This window comes from Cyrtonyx montezumae, unplaced genomic scaffold, assembly GCF_038088225.1.
Source record: "Cyrtonyx montezumae isolate F1298 unplaced genomic scaffold, pur_monq_1.0 scaffold_29, whole genome shotgun sequence".
Classification (NCBI taxonomy): domain Eukaryota; kingdom Metazoa; phylum Chordata; class Aves; order Galliformes; family Odontophoridae; genus Cyrtonyx; species Cyrtonyx montezumae.
In genome coordinates this window covers 5,674,620-5,693,007 of record NW_027072033.1, presented here as the reverse complement: position 1 = coordinate 5,693,007, position 18,388 = coordinate 5,674,620, and the positions used below count along the sequence as shown (strand labels likewise).

At 42.4% G+C, this 18,388-nt stretch overlaps 1 protein-coding gene across 1 annotated transcript; it reads left to right on the top strand.

Annotated features, from left to right (window-relative positions):
• The first annotated feature begins 8,479 nt into the window (after window positions 1-8,479).
• Window positions 8,480-9,739, top strand: LOC136051250 (uncharacterized). Its single transcript, XM_065740581.1, is given in 1 exon segment — window positions 8,480-9,739. A coding segment is annotated over 1 exon segment (1,260 nt).
• The last annotated feature ends 8,649 nt before the right edge of the window (window positions 9,740-18,388 follow it).

Here is an 18,388-nt window from a genome sequence, read left to right as displayed (position 1 = left end):
TCATCTTGTGCTTTGATACAAAAAAAATAAAACAACACAACAATCTGATGTAGCTTCTAGACCAGTGTGATCAGAGGTCATCATTTGTAAGTACTTGGCAATAGAGTATTTGTTACTTTCATACACACTTAAGTAGAGAACAGTAGTTGAGAAAAAAACTTATTTTTGCATTTGCAGAAACATATTTTCTAGACAATAAAAATAAAGAATAAAATTAAAAACAAATTATGCTTGGAAGTGGAGCTAAAAACATTTTATTACAAATTTATTCTCCAAAATCCTAGCAGTCAAGAAATATAGCTCAGTTTATCAGCAGTTACAGTGCCTGGGACCAAAGATAAGAAAGGCAGAAAAATCAATTATTTTTTTTACATACAGTATTGTTCTACTGTTTGGAAATGCTCAGCAACATAAGATATTGTATTCTCGTATCTCAACATGGTTTGCACTTCTTTCTACTGAATCATTCATTAAGAAAAAAATTAACAGCTTGATGTAAAATTTTGGTTGAGCAAATATTTTAGTACTAAGAAGTTGGTAGATGACATCAAGCTGAGTGGTGCAGTTCATAACCAAAGAAGGAGAATATGCTAACCAAAGGAACTTAGACAGGCTCAAAACGGGGGCCCACATGAACCTAATGAGGTTCAGCAAGGCCAAACGCAAAGCACTGCACTTGTGTTGCAGCAATCCAAGACATGTCTACAGGATGAGAGAAGAACTCATTGAGATTAGCCCTGTGGAGAAGGACCTGGGGGTCTTTGTGGAAGAAAAGCTGTACATGAGCCAGAAATGTGCTCTTGCAGCCTGGAAGACTAACAGTATCCTGTGATGCATCAACAGAGGGGTGGCCAGCAGAGAGAGGGGAGGGGATTGCTCCCCCTCCACTCTGCCCATGTGAGGCCGTATCTGGAGTATCTCACCTAGGCCTAGGACCGCCACACAAGAAAGATGTGGAGCTGTTGGAACAGATCTAGAGGAGACCATGAAGATGTTCAGAGGCTGGAGTAACTCACCTATGAATAAAGGCTGAAGGAGCTGGTCGTGTTTGGTCTGGAGAAAAAAAGGCTCTGGGGAGATGTCATTCTGGCCTTCCAGTACTTAAAGGGACCTTAACAAAAAAGGAGTTTTTGCACAGGCAGATAGTGATAGGACAGAGGAGAATGCTTTTAAACAATAAGAGGGAAGATTTGTATCAGATATTAAGAAGAAATTTTTCTTACTATCAAACTTGAACCTCCCCTGCCCTGCAGCAACATTTCATGGATGTCTTAGCAAAACCTTGCCCAATTTACACCAATTTCTGAAACAAAAACCAAAACAAACAAACAAACACCTAATTGTGTGTATAATCCACTGGTTATGTTTGGAAGAGGATAGGCAAAAAGAGAGAAATCTGGGTTGTACTTAGGTAGCAGCTCTTTTATCTGTTTGAGTGTTGCACAGGTAGTAATGGAGCATTTGCACTGTCACAGGCTGGTGCCACAACTGTCTTTCTGGGAAGAAGATGAAGGATGACACCTTAAATTGCTCCAGGACATGGTTTGTGTTCTCATTCAACTGCCTGTAGGAGCCAATAAAGTGATACTGCATGGTGCAGGGCTGGCACATTTTGTAGATGAGCATTCAATACTCATTCATCGTCTTCACCTCCTCTTCCAGCAGGCAGCGGAGAAACTTGGAGAAGGTCATGTTGTTACTCGCTCTCTTGCCCTCACAATATCACTATTTGATAGTGCAAATTCTCAGCTATAAAACACTATTTTTCAACATAGTCACCAGCATTAGCTCTGCATTTTGGTAAAGGTTATTACTAAAGAAACACTGCAACAAAAGCAGCTATACTGGAACATCAGTAACATTATGTACGTAAAAACTAACCTTGCTCTTCAGATTTAATTTGTAAGTAAATTATTAGGCAGATGCTATTCGTAAGTCTGAGGTCTACTTTAAAGACAAAATTATAAGATATTTTAAAAGATCAGTTAATCAGATCTGAAAGGCGTATCCCATGAAGATTAAAACTAGAATTCAGCAGATTAGTCAATATGCATGCACTCAGCTGTAGCACCAATTTTTTAACTTAATGGAAAAAATCAAATATTTACAATCTTTTTTTTCATTTTGCACAGTCAGAAATATTCAATATTATCTTCTCATAGTCTCACATAAATCTTATCCATGTTTTCTTAACAATGCAACATGTATTTAAGCGTTCTGCCACTGGAGAGTAACAAAAATTATAGTTCAAATGCTCCTTAGTTTTTCATGCAAAATATTTTTCCAGTGGTAAGTATTTAATCAACTCTCAATGCCAGTTTTCCTTAACACAAATCCCTAGAGACTGAAAATACACTTTCAGAGCATAAAACCAAAGAAGTTTCCTGGTTAAGAAACCTTGGCAGCATGCTATTTGCTTATCACTGTGTTGTACAACTCTGTTAAACTTAACTGTCAAAGGCTGCTAAATCCACAGTCTAGAGCTCTGTTCAGACACTGATTATGTAGTTGTTAAAAGGTAAAACATTCATTTTATCTAGAAACAAAGTGAAATCATCTTTTATCTTATTTTTGTGCTAATAATAAGAACATATCACTGGTAAAACAAGATCAAATATGAAAGATTTTATAGTCTTAATTCCTTGAGGAAAACTCTATGAATCTATTAATGAAGTAACTTGCTAAGCAATGAAGTTATAGTAATTCAGTCTTTTAAGAAAGAAGTAAATCCCATAGCTATGGCTTCTTTTGATGCTGTTTTAAAAACATTCCTCTAAATCTCTTTTTGATGTCTATAAACAACAATTGCACTGTTAAGAGATACAGCACCTAGCTACTAAAATTACACAGATATGTAAAAGGCCTCCTACTAATACCTTTACTCCATACATACTGTATCTCATTTGTAAAGTAAACTGCTTTTAGATTAAACTTCTGAATTATAAGTGGGGGTGAAAAGGATGAGTTTTTATTTAACAGAGCCATCTGTGGATTTACAGTAGTGCAGGATACACTTTAGGGTAGGTCACCAATTGGAATGTAAAGAATTCTAGTGAACATAAACAAATTCCTACTTGCCTACAGGAACCACTCAATTCTTTTAATCCTTTTGCTTTTGAATTATTAATTGAGACTTAATTATCATTTATATCATGGATGTTCAACATTTTGGCTTTCCCGAACCACACTGAATGAATAGAAATTGTCTTGGGCCACATATATAGGTTGCTTCAAAAATAATGCCTCCTACATATTTACATGGATACTACAACTAATACAAAGAGAATAACAACACTGATAGAGCAAATATCAGCTACAAAACACTATTTTTCAAAACAGTCACCACCATTAGTTCTACATTTTCATCCATGATGAACAAGAGCCTGTACCATGTCTTACAAGATTGTGTACCAGAAGACGTGACCTTCTGTCACCACTGCTGAAACACACTACCCAGCACCTTACTATGCTCACATTCATTGATAAGTCTCCATTCACCAATTCTCCAGGATTGTCCATGGGTGCATTTGTTTCCTCATGGAGGAATTCAGTTCCACACTTTTGCTCCATATCCACTTGCATCTCAAATGCCATTTTGTCAGACTGCCACTCTGCTGCTGTCTGCTACACAGCAACAAAATTTAATAGAGGACTGTCAGAAAGGCTTAGCCTCTACTTCCATACTGTCAATATCTGCCTCTGATGTGATGCCAATCTATGATTCCAACATAATAAGACAGGAAGCATTAATTTTGAAGCAGACCTCACAATACAATATTGTTACTATACAAATATCAAAACATTTTAATTTAAAATATTTTTCTTAAAACATTTTTAAGTTCATAAGTTCATAAGGTTGGAAAGGACCTATAAGATCATCTAGTCCAACCATCCTCCTATCACTATCTCTACCCAACTACTAAATCAAATCCCTTAGCACCTCATCTAAACGCTTCTTGAACAGCGCTAGGGATGGTGCCTCAACCACCTCCCTAGGCAGGCCATTCCAGTGCCTGACCACTCTTTCAGAAAAAAAATGCTTCCTCAGATCTAATCTAAATCTTCCCCGGTGCAACTTGTGGCCATTCCCTCTCGTCCTGAAAAAAAAAAAAAGAAGAGGAACAAAATCATAAAAGTAGTGCAATATTTCACCTTGTTTTTTGTGACTGATGCATCAATCTGATTTGATGGCAATGGCTGCATGCAGCCTGCAGGGAGTAGGTTGGACATGGTTGATTTATATAGTTGATACCCACTCTCTGGCTTTCAATAAAGTCTTGCTTCTGAATACGATTTACAATACAGCTGATTAGGAATAATGAAATTAAATAAGCAAAGTTACCCTCACTCTGTAGTTTGGTATTAAAACCTAACCCTCACTTCTGTTACTTCTTCCTTAGTCACATCTTCCATTTATCTTCCTTGACTTCCTTCATGTCCAAGACTGCTTTAATAAATCTTTTTCTTCACCAAACTCAAAAAATGAAAATGTTGTTTGCATGTTTCCTTGAATTATTTCTCTAACGCTATATGTGGCACAATTATGGAAAACAGAGTACTTTTGTGAGGAAGAAGATAATTATTAGGCTTAGCATATTTTTTTTGCTAAATGCCTCATTTCACAGAAATACCTACAAAAATGAGAGTTAAACTTTCTGGGAATGCACAATACTCATCATTTCCAGAGGAAGTCTCTCTTCTCATATTTAAATTTCCGTAGTTTTTTGCAGCAAAACTCTCTTCAGGAAGTGTTTTAGCAAAATCAAGCCTTGCACTTTCAAATAATGCTACAGTGAGAATTAAAGAATGCACCATATGTAGGTCATTCCAATTATAGTTGTACAATCTTATCCCATTCCATGTAACTGTAGGCAAGATATATTCACAGACTGCTGGGGAAGTTCAAAGCATGCAGCTCATAGATACATTTCTTGTTTCATTATATTTATTACACTTGAAAACCAAATTTATTTTTCAGTACATAGAATATTTTATAGTACAGAATACTCAGGAAAGCTCCGTATGTTCTTCAGTGAGAGATTCAGTCATAGAACCCTAAGGTCTCTCTAAATCAAAAGACTTGGCCATATAACTACTTAGGATGAAAAGGAGAAAGGAGTAGAATAACTATTCATATAAAAATATATTGTTTTTACCATCTCCAAATTAAAGATTTTTTTAATGTATTTTTACTAGGAATAGTTTTCACAAGGTAGTATAAGTTCTCCACATAGTAATTTTTTTCCCGTTAAGTTACACAGGATATCACAAGACAATCACTGAGCAACTAAAAAGTCTTTTCTGATGTTAATTCCTATCTAATTATTTTCAATATTTTTCCCTTTTATTATAGTTTAATTCTGCATCTTCTTCCAGACTTAATTTTCATAAATAATAAAAACTTAGTTTTCAAAATCAAGTTACAATATTCTTCTTCAAGTTTTCCCCATCAGCACAAATTTTTATCATAGTGAGGAAGAGCTTGATAATAGACTAAGTATACAAAAGGAAATACATTCATTTTAGTGATAATAGTGAAAAATATTTCATAACTTATTATTCAAGGCACAGTACAAGTATTAATTAGACCTATCATCCCCTCCTGTGATGTTATTAAAATGCTTTTATATGGAAAAAAGTAGACAATTAATTAACCTAAAATTATAAAAAAAGTCTCAATGCTAGAGTCAATCTTTTAATTACCAAGTATCCCTACTGCATACCCCATGCTCTTCTTACACAATAACTTCTCTTTTACAAATTACTGTGTTAATTGGATGGCTACTGAATTTCCAGTCATTTACTTTTGAATGGGAGTAATAAAAATTTAAACTTATATTTTTGCTTTATTGATCTTGAATTCATGTTTACTTTCAGCTTTATTAATGAAGCAGGTTTCTAAGTTCCCTGCAGTTCTCTACTATATCTCGATAGAAGGAAGTGACATAAGAGTGCAGCTGCTAGGAAATTAATTAGGTATAACGATATTTATTGTTCTTTTAATTCTACACCTTTAATTCAGTATGTTTACTTCTGCCTCCACCTATGCTCATCAGTACTTAAGACAAAGAAACACACTGTAGCAATCAGAATACTCTAATTATTCTACACAGTCTCAGCATAAAATATTAAATAAATAAATAAAAGCACAGACCTACATTGCAATTGACCTCAAAGTTTGTTGAGGTAATAAGGTAATAGTGACACATGGTCAAAAAAGTATTCCCCAGGGGAATTAGCCCATAATCTATCACTATCTCCAAGAAAAATTATTTTTATAGACTACAGGAAATGATGAATCCAAATCACGAATATGTCAATAGGAAATGATTTTGATTAGCAATTGAAATTCAAGAAAAAAGCAATATTAATGATTCAAATGTGAAACTTTTTTATTTTAACAAAACATACTAAAATGACATAGTTTATTTTCATATCAAATTTTAACACTTAATGTTTTTTAAAACTCTCCCTAACAACATATTCTGATTAATAGCCAATTTGAATGAAGATGAAATTCAATTCCACATTTTCCCATATTCTCTTTTTAATGAGCACATGAATGAGTAGTTTCTATCATGTCAAATTAGTTGCCCCTGTCTTCCCCTGAAATCTATATATTCTACAGGGCTGTGAAGATTGACAAGTTCTTGGTATTTCTGGGTCATCTCCACTTCATACAGTCCTGAGTTTTGCATCCACCTCTCCTGATTGTGAATCTCCTTGTCTTGCTGCATATGATACTATAAATTATACTGTGCATGAGTAATGTCAAACTGAATTTTGACCCTGTCTCATATCGGACCTGATCTGGTGATAATCTGTCACACAGGAGACTGGTAAACTGCTTGGCCTCCTAAGCCTGCCTGGTGCTATATCAGTGTCTCCATAGTTGGTGCTTTGTGCAGGGAATAGCTCAGAATATTGAATCAAGGAGACTTACATAGACTTGTTTAAACTAACCTCACAGCTTGTGCAAACAGTTAACTTTAGAAAGGAACACAGGGACCACAGAAATGCTTACTCCTTTGAAGATACTTGAAGACAAGTAGAGCTACTATTTGCAACTGATGTTTGCAACTCCCTATTTTGGGGGAGGGGAGAGAGGGGCTGTCTGTAAAGATAAAGACAACACAGTGGTGAGTAGGGTTACTGCTTACAACGCAATGGAAGGCCCAGTGAAGATAAGTGGAGCTGCTTTTTGCAACTCAGTGGGGACTAATCTCCTAAAGTTTTTTTAAGGATACCACCAGATGGGCCCAGAGACCCTCCCCTCATTCTAGGATGCAACCAATTTCTTGGAAATGTGATGAATATGTATACACTATGGCTATAAATATGTAGTTGATGCTTTCCTTGGTGTGCATGTTTGGTGAGCGATCTCCATGCACCTAGAGCTGTAATAAAGGAAATACCTGTCAGATTTCTCAGCTTCACAAGGATTTGGGGAAATTTTCGCTGCAGTTTTAGACTTCTCCAAAATTCTTTGCACGAGGCTGAAATACAAATCTACATAAATTTACTTTCTCTCTGTTCCCCAAAACGTGTGCTGAAAAGAGAACTGTGTAGTAGAAAATACTGGGACAGTTATAGATGTTAGTTAAGCATAGATGAGCAGAATATGTAAGCTGAATATGTGTGGTAGTAGAACAGGTGGACAGTATGGTGTGTGGCATAGTACAATAAGATGCAGCCCTAGTGGGTGTGAGCATAGATAAAGGCAATAGCATATAAGTGAGTGCCTCAGGCATCAAAGATTAGAACTCTTTTATCACACCATATTGGTGCAGGCTTGCTTATCTTTGGGTCAGGGTGCACCGTCACTACAGAGTTCTCAGAGAGTAACAACAATTTGTGGCCCGTGTGAGGTACGGTGTCTGGTGCTGTGTGAGGCATGGTGTCCGGCACTGTGTGAGGTACTTTGCAGTGCGTACCGACCGCCTGCGACACGGACACGCGGTGCAGTGGTGGAGGAGCTGGAGGGGTTTGGCCGACCCTTGAGGCTTAGGTACCGACTGGAGCCTTCGGTTCTTGTGGAGTTCAAGGAATTGAGGAAGACGGGGGGGGGGAGAGATATCCCTGGCGACTGTGATGGAATCCGTGATTAAGGTATTGCTTCAGGCTTGTAAAACACACTGCAGCAAGTCTACCCCTTCTAAGAAGGAGGTAGCTGCAGTACTTTTGCAGAGGGAGAGACTGCTGTCCTCCCTAACAGGGATTTATGAGCCCGGAAAGTGGGACCTGCTAACCTCTGCTCTATCTCAGCATGCTATGTCTACTCAGCAAGCAGCTGAGCTTAAAACCTGGGGTTTGATCTTACGTGCTCTTAAAGCAGCTCGGGAGAAAAAAGGAATTTCATCCGCCACGCACGTTTTGTTGGGCTTGGGTTGTACAGAGGGATGTACAGGGGGATGTACAGGGGGGTATACAGGGGGGTATACAGGGGGGCCAGGCGGGGAGGGCTCCTTTTGTTCTGCAGATGCCAAGATGGCGCCGGAGCCCTGTGCCCCTCCCTGGGAACCACCAGATAAGAAGACTACTTATCTCACATGTCAGGACAACAGAATGCAGAAGCTTCATCCGGCCCACCCCTCGGGAATGCGGGCCAGTCTCTCTGTATCCTACCTTAACACAGGGCGGAGCCACACCCCCAGAACCTCCCAAATATAGTCCTCCGCCCCTCAAGGGGTGGCTCCCAGCCACAGGAGGGGTGGATAAGGAGGCCCTACCCCCTGCTTATCAGTCGCCTTGGGCTAAGTTGGGGGAGGAGCTCCGGGAGGCAGGAGTATCTAGTGGTGCCATAGTTTGTCCCGTTATGATAGGACCAACGGGACCGCACTGGGCCCCTTAGGACCCTAAGGCAGTGACCCGCCTTGTTACCACAATTAAAGAAAAGGGTCTGAGATCTTCTCTTGTGCTCGCAAGCCTTGAAGCGCTGATGGCGCCGGGGCCAATGCTCCCCTACAACATTGAGACGTTGATGAGAATAATTCTCAACCCAGTGCAGTTAACACTATGGAAAGATGAGTGGCAACTGCAACTGAGGTCGGTGGTGGCAGCAGCGACATGGGATTCCAATCACCCAGCTAATGATAATACGGATGGTGCCACCTCGATGATACGTCTGATGGGCCTAGCGGATAGAATGATCGGGGCCCCAGAAATGCAATTGCGACTTTTATGTCCTGGAGAACTGTTGGCGTCATCGGAGGCTGCAATGGCAGCCTTCCGGAAGTTTATAAGAATAGCGGAGCCAGCAGCTCCATGGTCAGCCATCTCGCAGGATCCAGTTGAGTCATTTTCGGACTTTGCCAATCGGCTAATCAAAGCCGTTGAGGGTTCTGATCTACCCAGGACTGCCCAAAACGCAGTCATTTTGGACTGCTTGAAACAAAAATCCCATCAGAATATTCAAGATATGATCCGGGCGGCCCCTGGAAACCTGAATACGCCTGGGGAGATCATTAAGTATGTACTTGACAAGCAACATGCACCTTCCCCTACATCTGAGGGTTTGGCCGCGGCCCTAATATCAGTTATGTCGCTTGTCCAGCAGACCCCGATAAGGGGCCTTGCTTCAAATGCGGCCGCACTGGGCATTTTCGGGCTCAATGCCCCACAAAAGGACCAGCTGGGGGTACCCGTGACCGTGGCCTCACTTGTCAGGCTTGCAGAAACACCAGGCATATGGCGCGGCAATGTAGAAAATTCAAGCTTACGCCACAGGGAAACGGGGTAGGGAGGGAGCCTTCGGTCCAGGGCCCCTCCCTCCTCAAACCAAATGGGCCATGGGAGGCAAGAAGGGCGTAGAATCTACACCTGTAGTTGCACTTACAAGGGGCTTGGGTAGCAGACCATAGCGAGGGTGATCCTGACCAACATGGGATACCTCCCACCCAAGTCCGCATCCCTCCACATGATTCTCATCACGGCCTTAGTGGACTCAGGTGCTGACATTATGGTCATCACCACCGCTGACTGGCCCAAAGATTGGCAAACAACTGCATCAATGGTAGGGGTTTCCAGAGTTGGCGGCTCTGTGTCAACTAAAAAAGCAGTCGATGAGATTGAAATATCAATTGTCAATAGGGATGGTACCCTAGAAGGTCAGCACCTTATGAGACCCTTGGTGGTACCGTTTGAGGGTTCGGTCTTGGGAAGGGACTTCCTTGCAGCATTAGGAACAAGGATTACAAATTTATAGTTATTGCCACTGTCTACCATTTAGGTGAGCAGTATGCTATTCCTCTGCGCTGGAAACAGGAGAGTCGTCCTGTTTGGATAGATCAGTGGCCCCTCCCTTCGGACAAACTCAGTGTGCTTTAACAAATAATCCTCAGAGAAATCCAGGCAGAACATTTAGAACCTTCTCTTTCTGGTTGGAACACTCCAGTCTTTGTCATCCGTAAATCCTCGGGGTCTTACTGCTTGCTGCATGATCTTCGTGTGGTCAATGAGTAATTGGTCCCCTTTGGGCCTGTACAGCAAGGGGGACCCTTGCTGTTGGCAGTGCCTAACGAGTGGCCATTAATGGTCATCAACCTCAAAGACTGTTTTTTCTCTATCCCATTGGCAGCGACAGATAGGGAAGCTTTTGCGTTTACCATGCCGCCCTTGAACAACCAAGAGCCCACAGAGAGGTTTCAGTGGAAGGTGCTCCCCCAGGATATGGCCTGTTCCCCTACCATTTGTCAGTTGGTGGTTGAGCGGGTCATAGCACCGATACGGCAACAGATGTCGGATTGCCAGATCCTACACTACATGGATGATTTACTGCTTGCAGCCCCAGATGAGTCTAGGTTGAGAGATCTCGGGAGCAAGATAACTGTTACCCTAGTATCAGCAGGGTTTACCGTATCTGCAGAGAAGGTTCAGTGGGGACCCGGGGTTGAGTTTCTGGGATATCGCCTCGGTCCAACGGCTGTTATGCCCCAGGGTCTCCACGTGGAACCCACTGTAAAGACACTGTGGGATGTGTAGAATTTGGTGGATGCCCTCCAGTGGGTCTGCAATGCTCTAGAGATCCCTCCTCAGTTAATGAAGCCTTTCTATGACCAATTGAAAGGCAATGATCCTAAAGAGCCTAGGTCTTGGACTTCAGAAATGGATAGTGCATGGCAGGAAATACTTCAGACCACAACAACCAATAATTTGGCCCACCGGGATCCAGCCTTACCTTTAGAAGGAGCTGTCACACGGTGCCAACAGGGAGCAGCAGCGGTGATAGGCTATGCCTTAGGGGCAAAACCCCGCCCCATCTTTTATCACACCATATTGGTGCAGGCTTGCGTATCTTTGTGTCGGGGATGCACCATCACTACAGAGTTCTCAGAGAGTGACAACAGAACTGAGCTGGAGTGATCACAGAAATCTGTGTTAAAATTCTTGATGAAAAGATGGGTAAAAACATTTTCTCTCTACTATTTTTCAACAGCATGCTGAGATTTTCTGAGTATTCTTTTTGCTTGGTCACTAGAAGTTTAGACTGGGAGATTTTGCTACAAGATAATCCTTTATGTGCTTGTTTCACTTTGAAAAAATCTTCATTTCCTATAAGCAAATCAGTTTCTGAAGCTGCTGCACCACTTGCACATTGTGACCTTGATTGTGATCTGTCTCATCAACTGATGTATAGGAAGTGTTTAACAATATTACCTGCAGTTTCAGGAGCCATGCAGCTTACATCAGAAGCCCATATTAATCATGGATAGAATAGGTGTCACTCAGTGCTTGGAGTCACGATAATTTTTAGCTGCAGATAGCTGCAGAAATCATATCTCATTTTGGGTAAGTAGTGAGTGGGTGTTGCAGCAGTCGTGGTGCTTTTTCTAATTAGTATAGTTATCTAACTATAGATCATTATTATTAAATGAACTCAGTGCCCTGATCCTTCTGGAATTAACATGAAAAGCAAAGGAAACTCAAGTTGGCTACATGCGTCTTAAAAATATATAGAATCGTGGAATCATAAGGGTTGGAAGGGATGTCAAGGGATTATTGAGTCCAACCCCCCTACCAAAGCAGGTTCCCTACACCAGGTCGCACAGGTGGGCATCCAGGCGGGTCTTGAGTATCTCCAGAGAAGGAGATTCCACAACCCCCCTGTGCAGTCTGTGCCAGTGATCCGTCACCCTCACCGTAAAGAAGTTCTTGCGCACATTAGTGCAGAACCTCCTGTGCACTTTATGTCCATTCCCCCTTGTCCTGTCTCCACACACTGCTGAAAAGAGCCTGGCCTCGACACTTTGTCCCCCACACCTCAGATATTTATAAACCTGGATCAGATCCCCTCTCAGTCTTCTCTTCTCAAGGCTAAAGAGACCCAATTCACTTAGCCTTTCTTCATAGGGGAGATCCTCCAGGCCCTTCACCATCTTTGTGGCCCTTTCCAGGATACTTTGTGGATTCTTTCCAGGATATCCCTGTCTTTTTTATCCTGGGGAGCCCAGAACTGGACACAGTACTCCAGATCAGGCCTCACCAGGGCAGAGTGGAGGGGGAGGATCACCTCCTTGACCTGCTGGCCACGCACGCTCTTTTCAATGCATCCCAGAATGCCACTGTACCTCTTGGCCATGAGAGCACACTGCTGGTTCATGGTCAACCTGTCGTCCACCAGGACATCCAGGTCCCTCTCTACAGAGCTCCTCTCCAGCAGCTCATCCCCCAGCCTGTACTGGTGCATGCAATTATTCCTCCTTAGGTGCAAGACTCTACACTTGCTTTTGTTAAATTTCATCCAGTTTCTGACTGCCCAGCTCTCCAGCCTGTCCAGGTCTTGCTGAATGGCAGCACAGCCTTCAGGCATTGTCAGCCAATCCACCCAGCTTCATGACATCAGCAAACTTGCTGAGGGTGGCCACTATCCCCTCATCAAGGTCACTGATGAAGATGTTGAACAAGGCTGGACCCAGCACGGGCCCCTGGGGAACACCACTGGTTACAGGCCTCCAACCGGACTCTGCACCGCCAACGACAACCCTCTGAGCTCTGCCAGTCAGCCAGTTCTCAACTCACTTCACTGTCCACTTGTCTATCCCACATTTCCTTAGCTTTGTTATAAGGATGTCATGGGAGACAGTATCAAATGCCTTGCTGAAATCAATGTAGACTACCTCGACTGCCCTCCCCGACATCCACCCAGCCAGTGACAACATCATAGAAGGCCACCAGGTTGGTCAAGCATGACCTCCCCTTGGAGAACCCATGCTGGCTACTCCTGATAACCTCCTTTTCTTCCAATTGTCTGGAGATGGCATCCAGAACAAGCTGTTCCATCACCTTTCCAGGGACAGAGGTGAGGCTGACTGGCCTATAATTACCAGGATCTTCCTTCTTGCCCTTTTTGAAAATCGGAGTGACATTGACTATCCTCCAGTCATCAGGCACATCCCCCATTCTCCAAGACCTCTCAAAGACAATAGAGAGTGGTTCAGAAATCACCTCCGCCAGCTCCCTGAGCACCTGTGGATGCACCCCATCGGGCCCATGGATTTATGAACATTAGCATTGTCTAGGCGCTCACGTACCACCTCTTCCCTGACTAAAGAGAAGTCCCCATTCCCAGACCCTCTCAGTAACCTCCATGGTCTGGGATTCCTGAGGGAGAGCTTTTTCACTGAAGACAGAAGCAAAGAAGGCATTCAGTATCTCTGCCTTCTCCGTTACCAGAACACCGCCCTCACCAACTAGGGGGCCCACATTCTCCCTAATCTTTCTTTTACTCTTAATATATTTTAAAAAGTCTTTTATTATCCTTTATCACTTTTGCCAGATTCAATTCCACATGTGCTTTAGCCTTCCTTCATTGCATCCCTGCAGGCCTCAACAACCTTTCTATATTCTTCCCAAATGGCCAGACCCTTTTTCCACATTTCATGGACCTTCTTCTTCGCTTTAAGTTTGCTCATGAGCTCCTTGCTCATCCATGCAGGTTTCCTGCCACCCCTTCCTGATTTCTTGCTGAAAGGGGCACACTGATCCTGTGCTTGGAAGAAGAGCTGTCTAAATGCTGACCAGCTCTCACAGGCCCTCTATCTTCTAACAACCTGGCCCACGGGATAGCTCCAGGTAGGTCTCGGAAGAGATCAAAGTTGGCTCTCCTAAAGTCCAGGGTAGCAATCCTACTTTTTGCTTTGCTCCTTCCACTCAGGATCTTGAACTCCACCATCTCATGATCACTATAACCCAAGCTGCCCCCAGCGTTCACTTCCTTAACAAGTCCTTCCTTGTTAGTGAGAATAAGGTCCAGTAACACCCCTCCCAGTGTCAGTTCCTCCACCACCTGTGTCAGAATGTTGTCTTCAACACATTGCAAGAACCATCTGGACTGTGTGTGCTTGGACAAATTGCTCATCCAGCAAATACAGCAGCGGATGTGAAAGGCAGTGCTGGCAGGGCGTCCCCTGTTTCAAAGTGCACTTTTCCTCTCCCACTCACCACAGACCATCTCCTGCTTTTACTTTTCATAGGTTCATAGGTTCATAAGGTTGGAAAGGACCTACAAGATCATCTAGTCCAACCATCCTCCTATCACTATCCCTACCCAACTACTAAATCAAATCCCTTAGCACCTCATCTAAACGCTTCTTGAACAGCGCTAGGGATGGTGCCTCAACCACCTCCCTAGGCAGGCCATTCCAGTGCCTGACCACTCTTTCAGAAAAAAAATGTTTCCTCAGGTATAATCTAAATCTTCCCAGGCGCAACTTGTGGCCATTCCCTCTCGTCCTGTCGTTATTTATCAGGGAGAAGAGGCCCACCCCCTCCTCACCACAATCTCCCTTCAGGAAGTGGTAGAGTGCAATAAGGTCTCCTCTGAGCCTCCTCTTCTCCAGACTAAACAATCCCAGCTCCCTCAGCCGCTCCTCATAAGACTTGTGCTCCAGACCCCTCACCAGTTTTGTTGCCCTTCTCTGGACACGCTCCAGGGCCTCAATGTCCTTCTTGTAGTGAGGGGCCCAAAACTGAACACAGTACTCGAGGTGCGGCCGTACCAGAGCTGAGTACAGGGGGATGATCACCTCCCTGCTCCTGCTGGCTACACTATTTCTAATACAAGCCAGGATGCTGTTGGCCTTCTTGGCCACCTGGGCACACTGCCGGCTCATGTTAAGCCGAGCATCAACCAACACCCCCAGGTCCTTTTCCTCTCTACATTCTTCAAGCCATTCTGCCCCAAGCCTATAGCACTGCATGGGGTTATTGTGGCCAAAGTGCAGGACCCTGCACTTGGTCTTCTTGGTTTTCTCAAAAAGGTTCAAACAGTGTAGTTTCCTTTGAGCACCGTATCAGCGTGGTCAGTGCATAACACAGAGCCCAAAGGGAACACCTGCTAGCTAAACAGAATAGACTGTCAAGGACAGTTCACTCTAAAAAATACCTATAGTTACAATTATCAGCAGTCCTGTGAAGCCTTCTTCACTGAAAGCAGGGTGAACAACATAATCACAGAAGTTTTCCATAGATGTCTTGGGTTGCTCAACTGAAGCAGTTCTTGTCTGCCTTGAGCTGTTTATCACTTGGCCCAGGAGCATCGTGACCTCCTATCAACATCTAGTACTTTTCCATGAATATGTAGTCTGTGCTACCGTGCAAACTATGTTCGTACATATTACCAGGACCTCCGTGCTCCTGAAGCCATTCCCCAACACCTCGGGAATCCCTGGATGAGGGAAACCGAGCGAATCCCCTGTGCACCCCGCAATCAGCTGCCTCGACTTTGGCTCCGAAGCAGCGAACCTTTTCCAAATTTTTCTCCTTAAACCACAAGCACTCCTCAGCAAAGAAAAATCTCATGTGATTGAAAAAAGTTGTCACTGAAGTGGTTTTACTGTTACTGATTTTGGAATTAAGATATCTAAAGGAAAATGGAACTTCAGAGAATATTTATTTCTTCCCCAGTAATTCTTTAAGGAAAAAAATTCTTATATTCCCTGTAGGAAATCACCAAACTTGTAGCATTGAAATACTGCAAAATAGAGAATTGCAGATTAGCAAGAATGAGATTTAATCAGCGTAGTTATCTTTCACTGAGTGTGAGCAGAACTGGGAGTTGAGCAACTGGCTCATCTGGCCAAAGCACCAAACTGAGATGTGCAGCATAACACCCTGTCTATGATCTCCTGTCTGGAGTACTGAGCAATGCCTGGAGAGGGGCAGAGGCCTGAGGATGTTGTTTCAGTAAGGCCAGAATATTAATCACACCTCTTTACCAGACACTGGCCCTCTAGCCCCATTTAATAAACAAAACAACAAACCTTGTAAAGATTCCTACTCATTTGCTGCCATTCAGTGAGACCTGGACAGGCTGGAGAGTTGGGCAGAGAGGAACTAAATGAGATTTAACAAGAGCAAGTGTAGAGTCCTGCACCTAGAGAGGAATAACTGCATGTACCACTAGAGGTTGGGGGCTTCCTGGAATAAAAAAGACAGGGATCTCCTGGAAAGAGTCCAGTGGAAGGCTACAAAGATGATAAAGAGTGTAGAACTACTCCCTTGTGAGAAAAGGCTGAGAGAGCTGGGTCTGTTCAGTCTTGAAAAAAGGAAGATTCAGAGGGGATATTATCCATATCTTTAAATATCTAAGGAGCATGAGGCAAAGGGATGAAGCTGGACTGTTCTCGGCAGTGTGTGGTGATAAGACTGGGGGAAATGGCCACAAACTGAAGCATAGGAAGTTCTGCACAAGCATACATGGAAACTTCTTCACAGTGAGGGTGACGAAGCACTGGAACAGGCTGCCCAGAGAGGCTGTGAATTCTCTTTCTTTACAGATATTCAAGACCCACCTGGACACCCATGTGTGCAACCTGGTCTAGGGAGCCTGCTTTAGCAGGTGATTTGGACTAGACGATCTCTTGAGGCCCCTTCCAACCTCTACAATTCTGTGATTCTGTGATTTCCACTTCCTCAACAGTTTAAAACTGTCTTTCTGCCAATAATTTGCTGAGAGGAGACACTAATTTTAGCTGATGATTCTGACCTATTTTCCTTTCCGTTTTTTCAGAGATGGGGCTCGAAAGGTGCTCATGAAGGCTGGGAGGGGACAGAACCAGGACAGCTGATCTGAACTGGCTAAAGGGATGTCTCTTACTACATGGCATTTTGTAAATAACTATGAATTTGTCAGGTGTCGTCTGGTGGCAGCCACTGCCTGGGGACTGTCTGAATATCAGTTGACAGGTGATGAAAAATAATGCTAAGCATCATTTGTTTTTTAAGTAAAATATCATCATTACCATTATTTTTTCTCTTCCTTTTCTGTCTTAGTTTTCATCTCAGCACTTGGATAGTTTCCTTGTTGGTGGTGTCATTGTTTTGTCTGTTTTTTTTTGTTTTTTTTTTTTTTCCCTCCAATTCTCTCACATTTCATTGGAAGTTGGGAGTGAGCAAAATCTCCCATTCCATGGAAGCTGAGAGAGAGTGAACAAAGAGCTGTGTGGTACCTGGTTTCCTGTCCAGTTACACCACAGCACCTCATTAGCAGGGTGAGCATTCATGGTGAATTATTATGATACCCAGGTGAGTTGTTAATTACTGGCTAGTCTTGAGATATTAGCATTCACAATGCTAGTGAATTTATCAGTGGCAATTCAGAATCTGTTATCTATTGCCTCAAAATACCATCTATTTTCTACTGTACAGACTTGCTTCTGTGAAAGTCCTTTGATAGGGCTCTAACAGACAAATGTTGAATCCGATAAGTGGCTATACACAATCCTTTAGATATAAGCCATTGACTAGACCAGGGACTGGAACTATCCAAACTTAGACTCCCCTTTGAGAAGTTTAGGAAGCAAGTCAATCCTTTCTGAATTTTGTGATCCAACTGGAGGGCTTCCCAAACTAGGCACATGTCAGAGTCATACCTTTAATATGATAATCTCAATTTTTTTAATTGTTTGGGGGGAATGATGGGAATGTGGAATGGAGAAGAAAGCAGATATCAATACAGCCTGAAAGTATTACCTTATATTGCTGACAAAGTATGAATGAGAACTGAACAAAAACCTTTTTCACAAAAAAAAAGCTTCTATTTTTAGAGAATATATGACTGCTATAAATAAAACAATCAAAAACTACCTAAATTAGAACTCATCTAACTATCCTGCCATTAACATTCCCTTGACAAGAAAGTTATTCCTAAGGATACTGCAAAAATATGCCTTATAAACTTCAGATAAGTTAAATTGTTGTTGTTGTTTGTTTTTGTTTTTAAATATCTATTGTTATTGAAACAATAATAAAAAGATAAGCAATAACAACAGAAGTTTAAAAGAGGAAGCTGTTTCTGCTTTCTGTAGGTGTTCCTGGAACATCTTATTATATGTAAGAAATGGTTATGGTAGATAACCAACGTGTAGGCACTGAAATAATATTTCAAGCT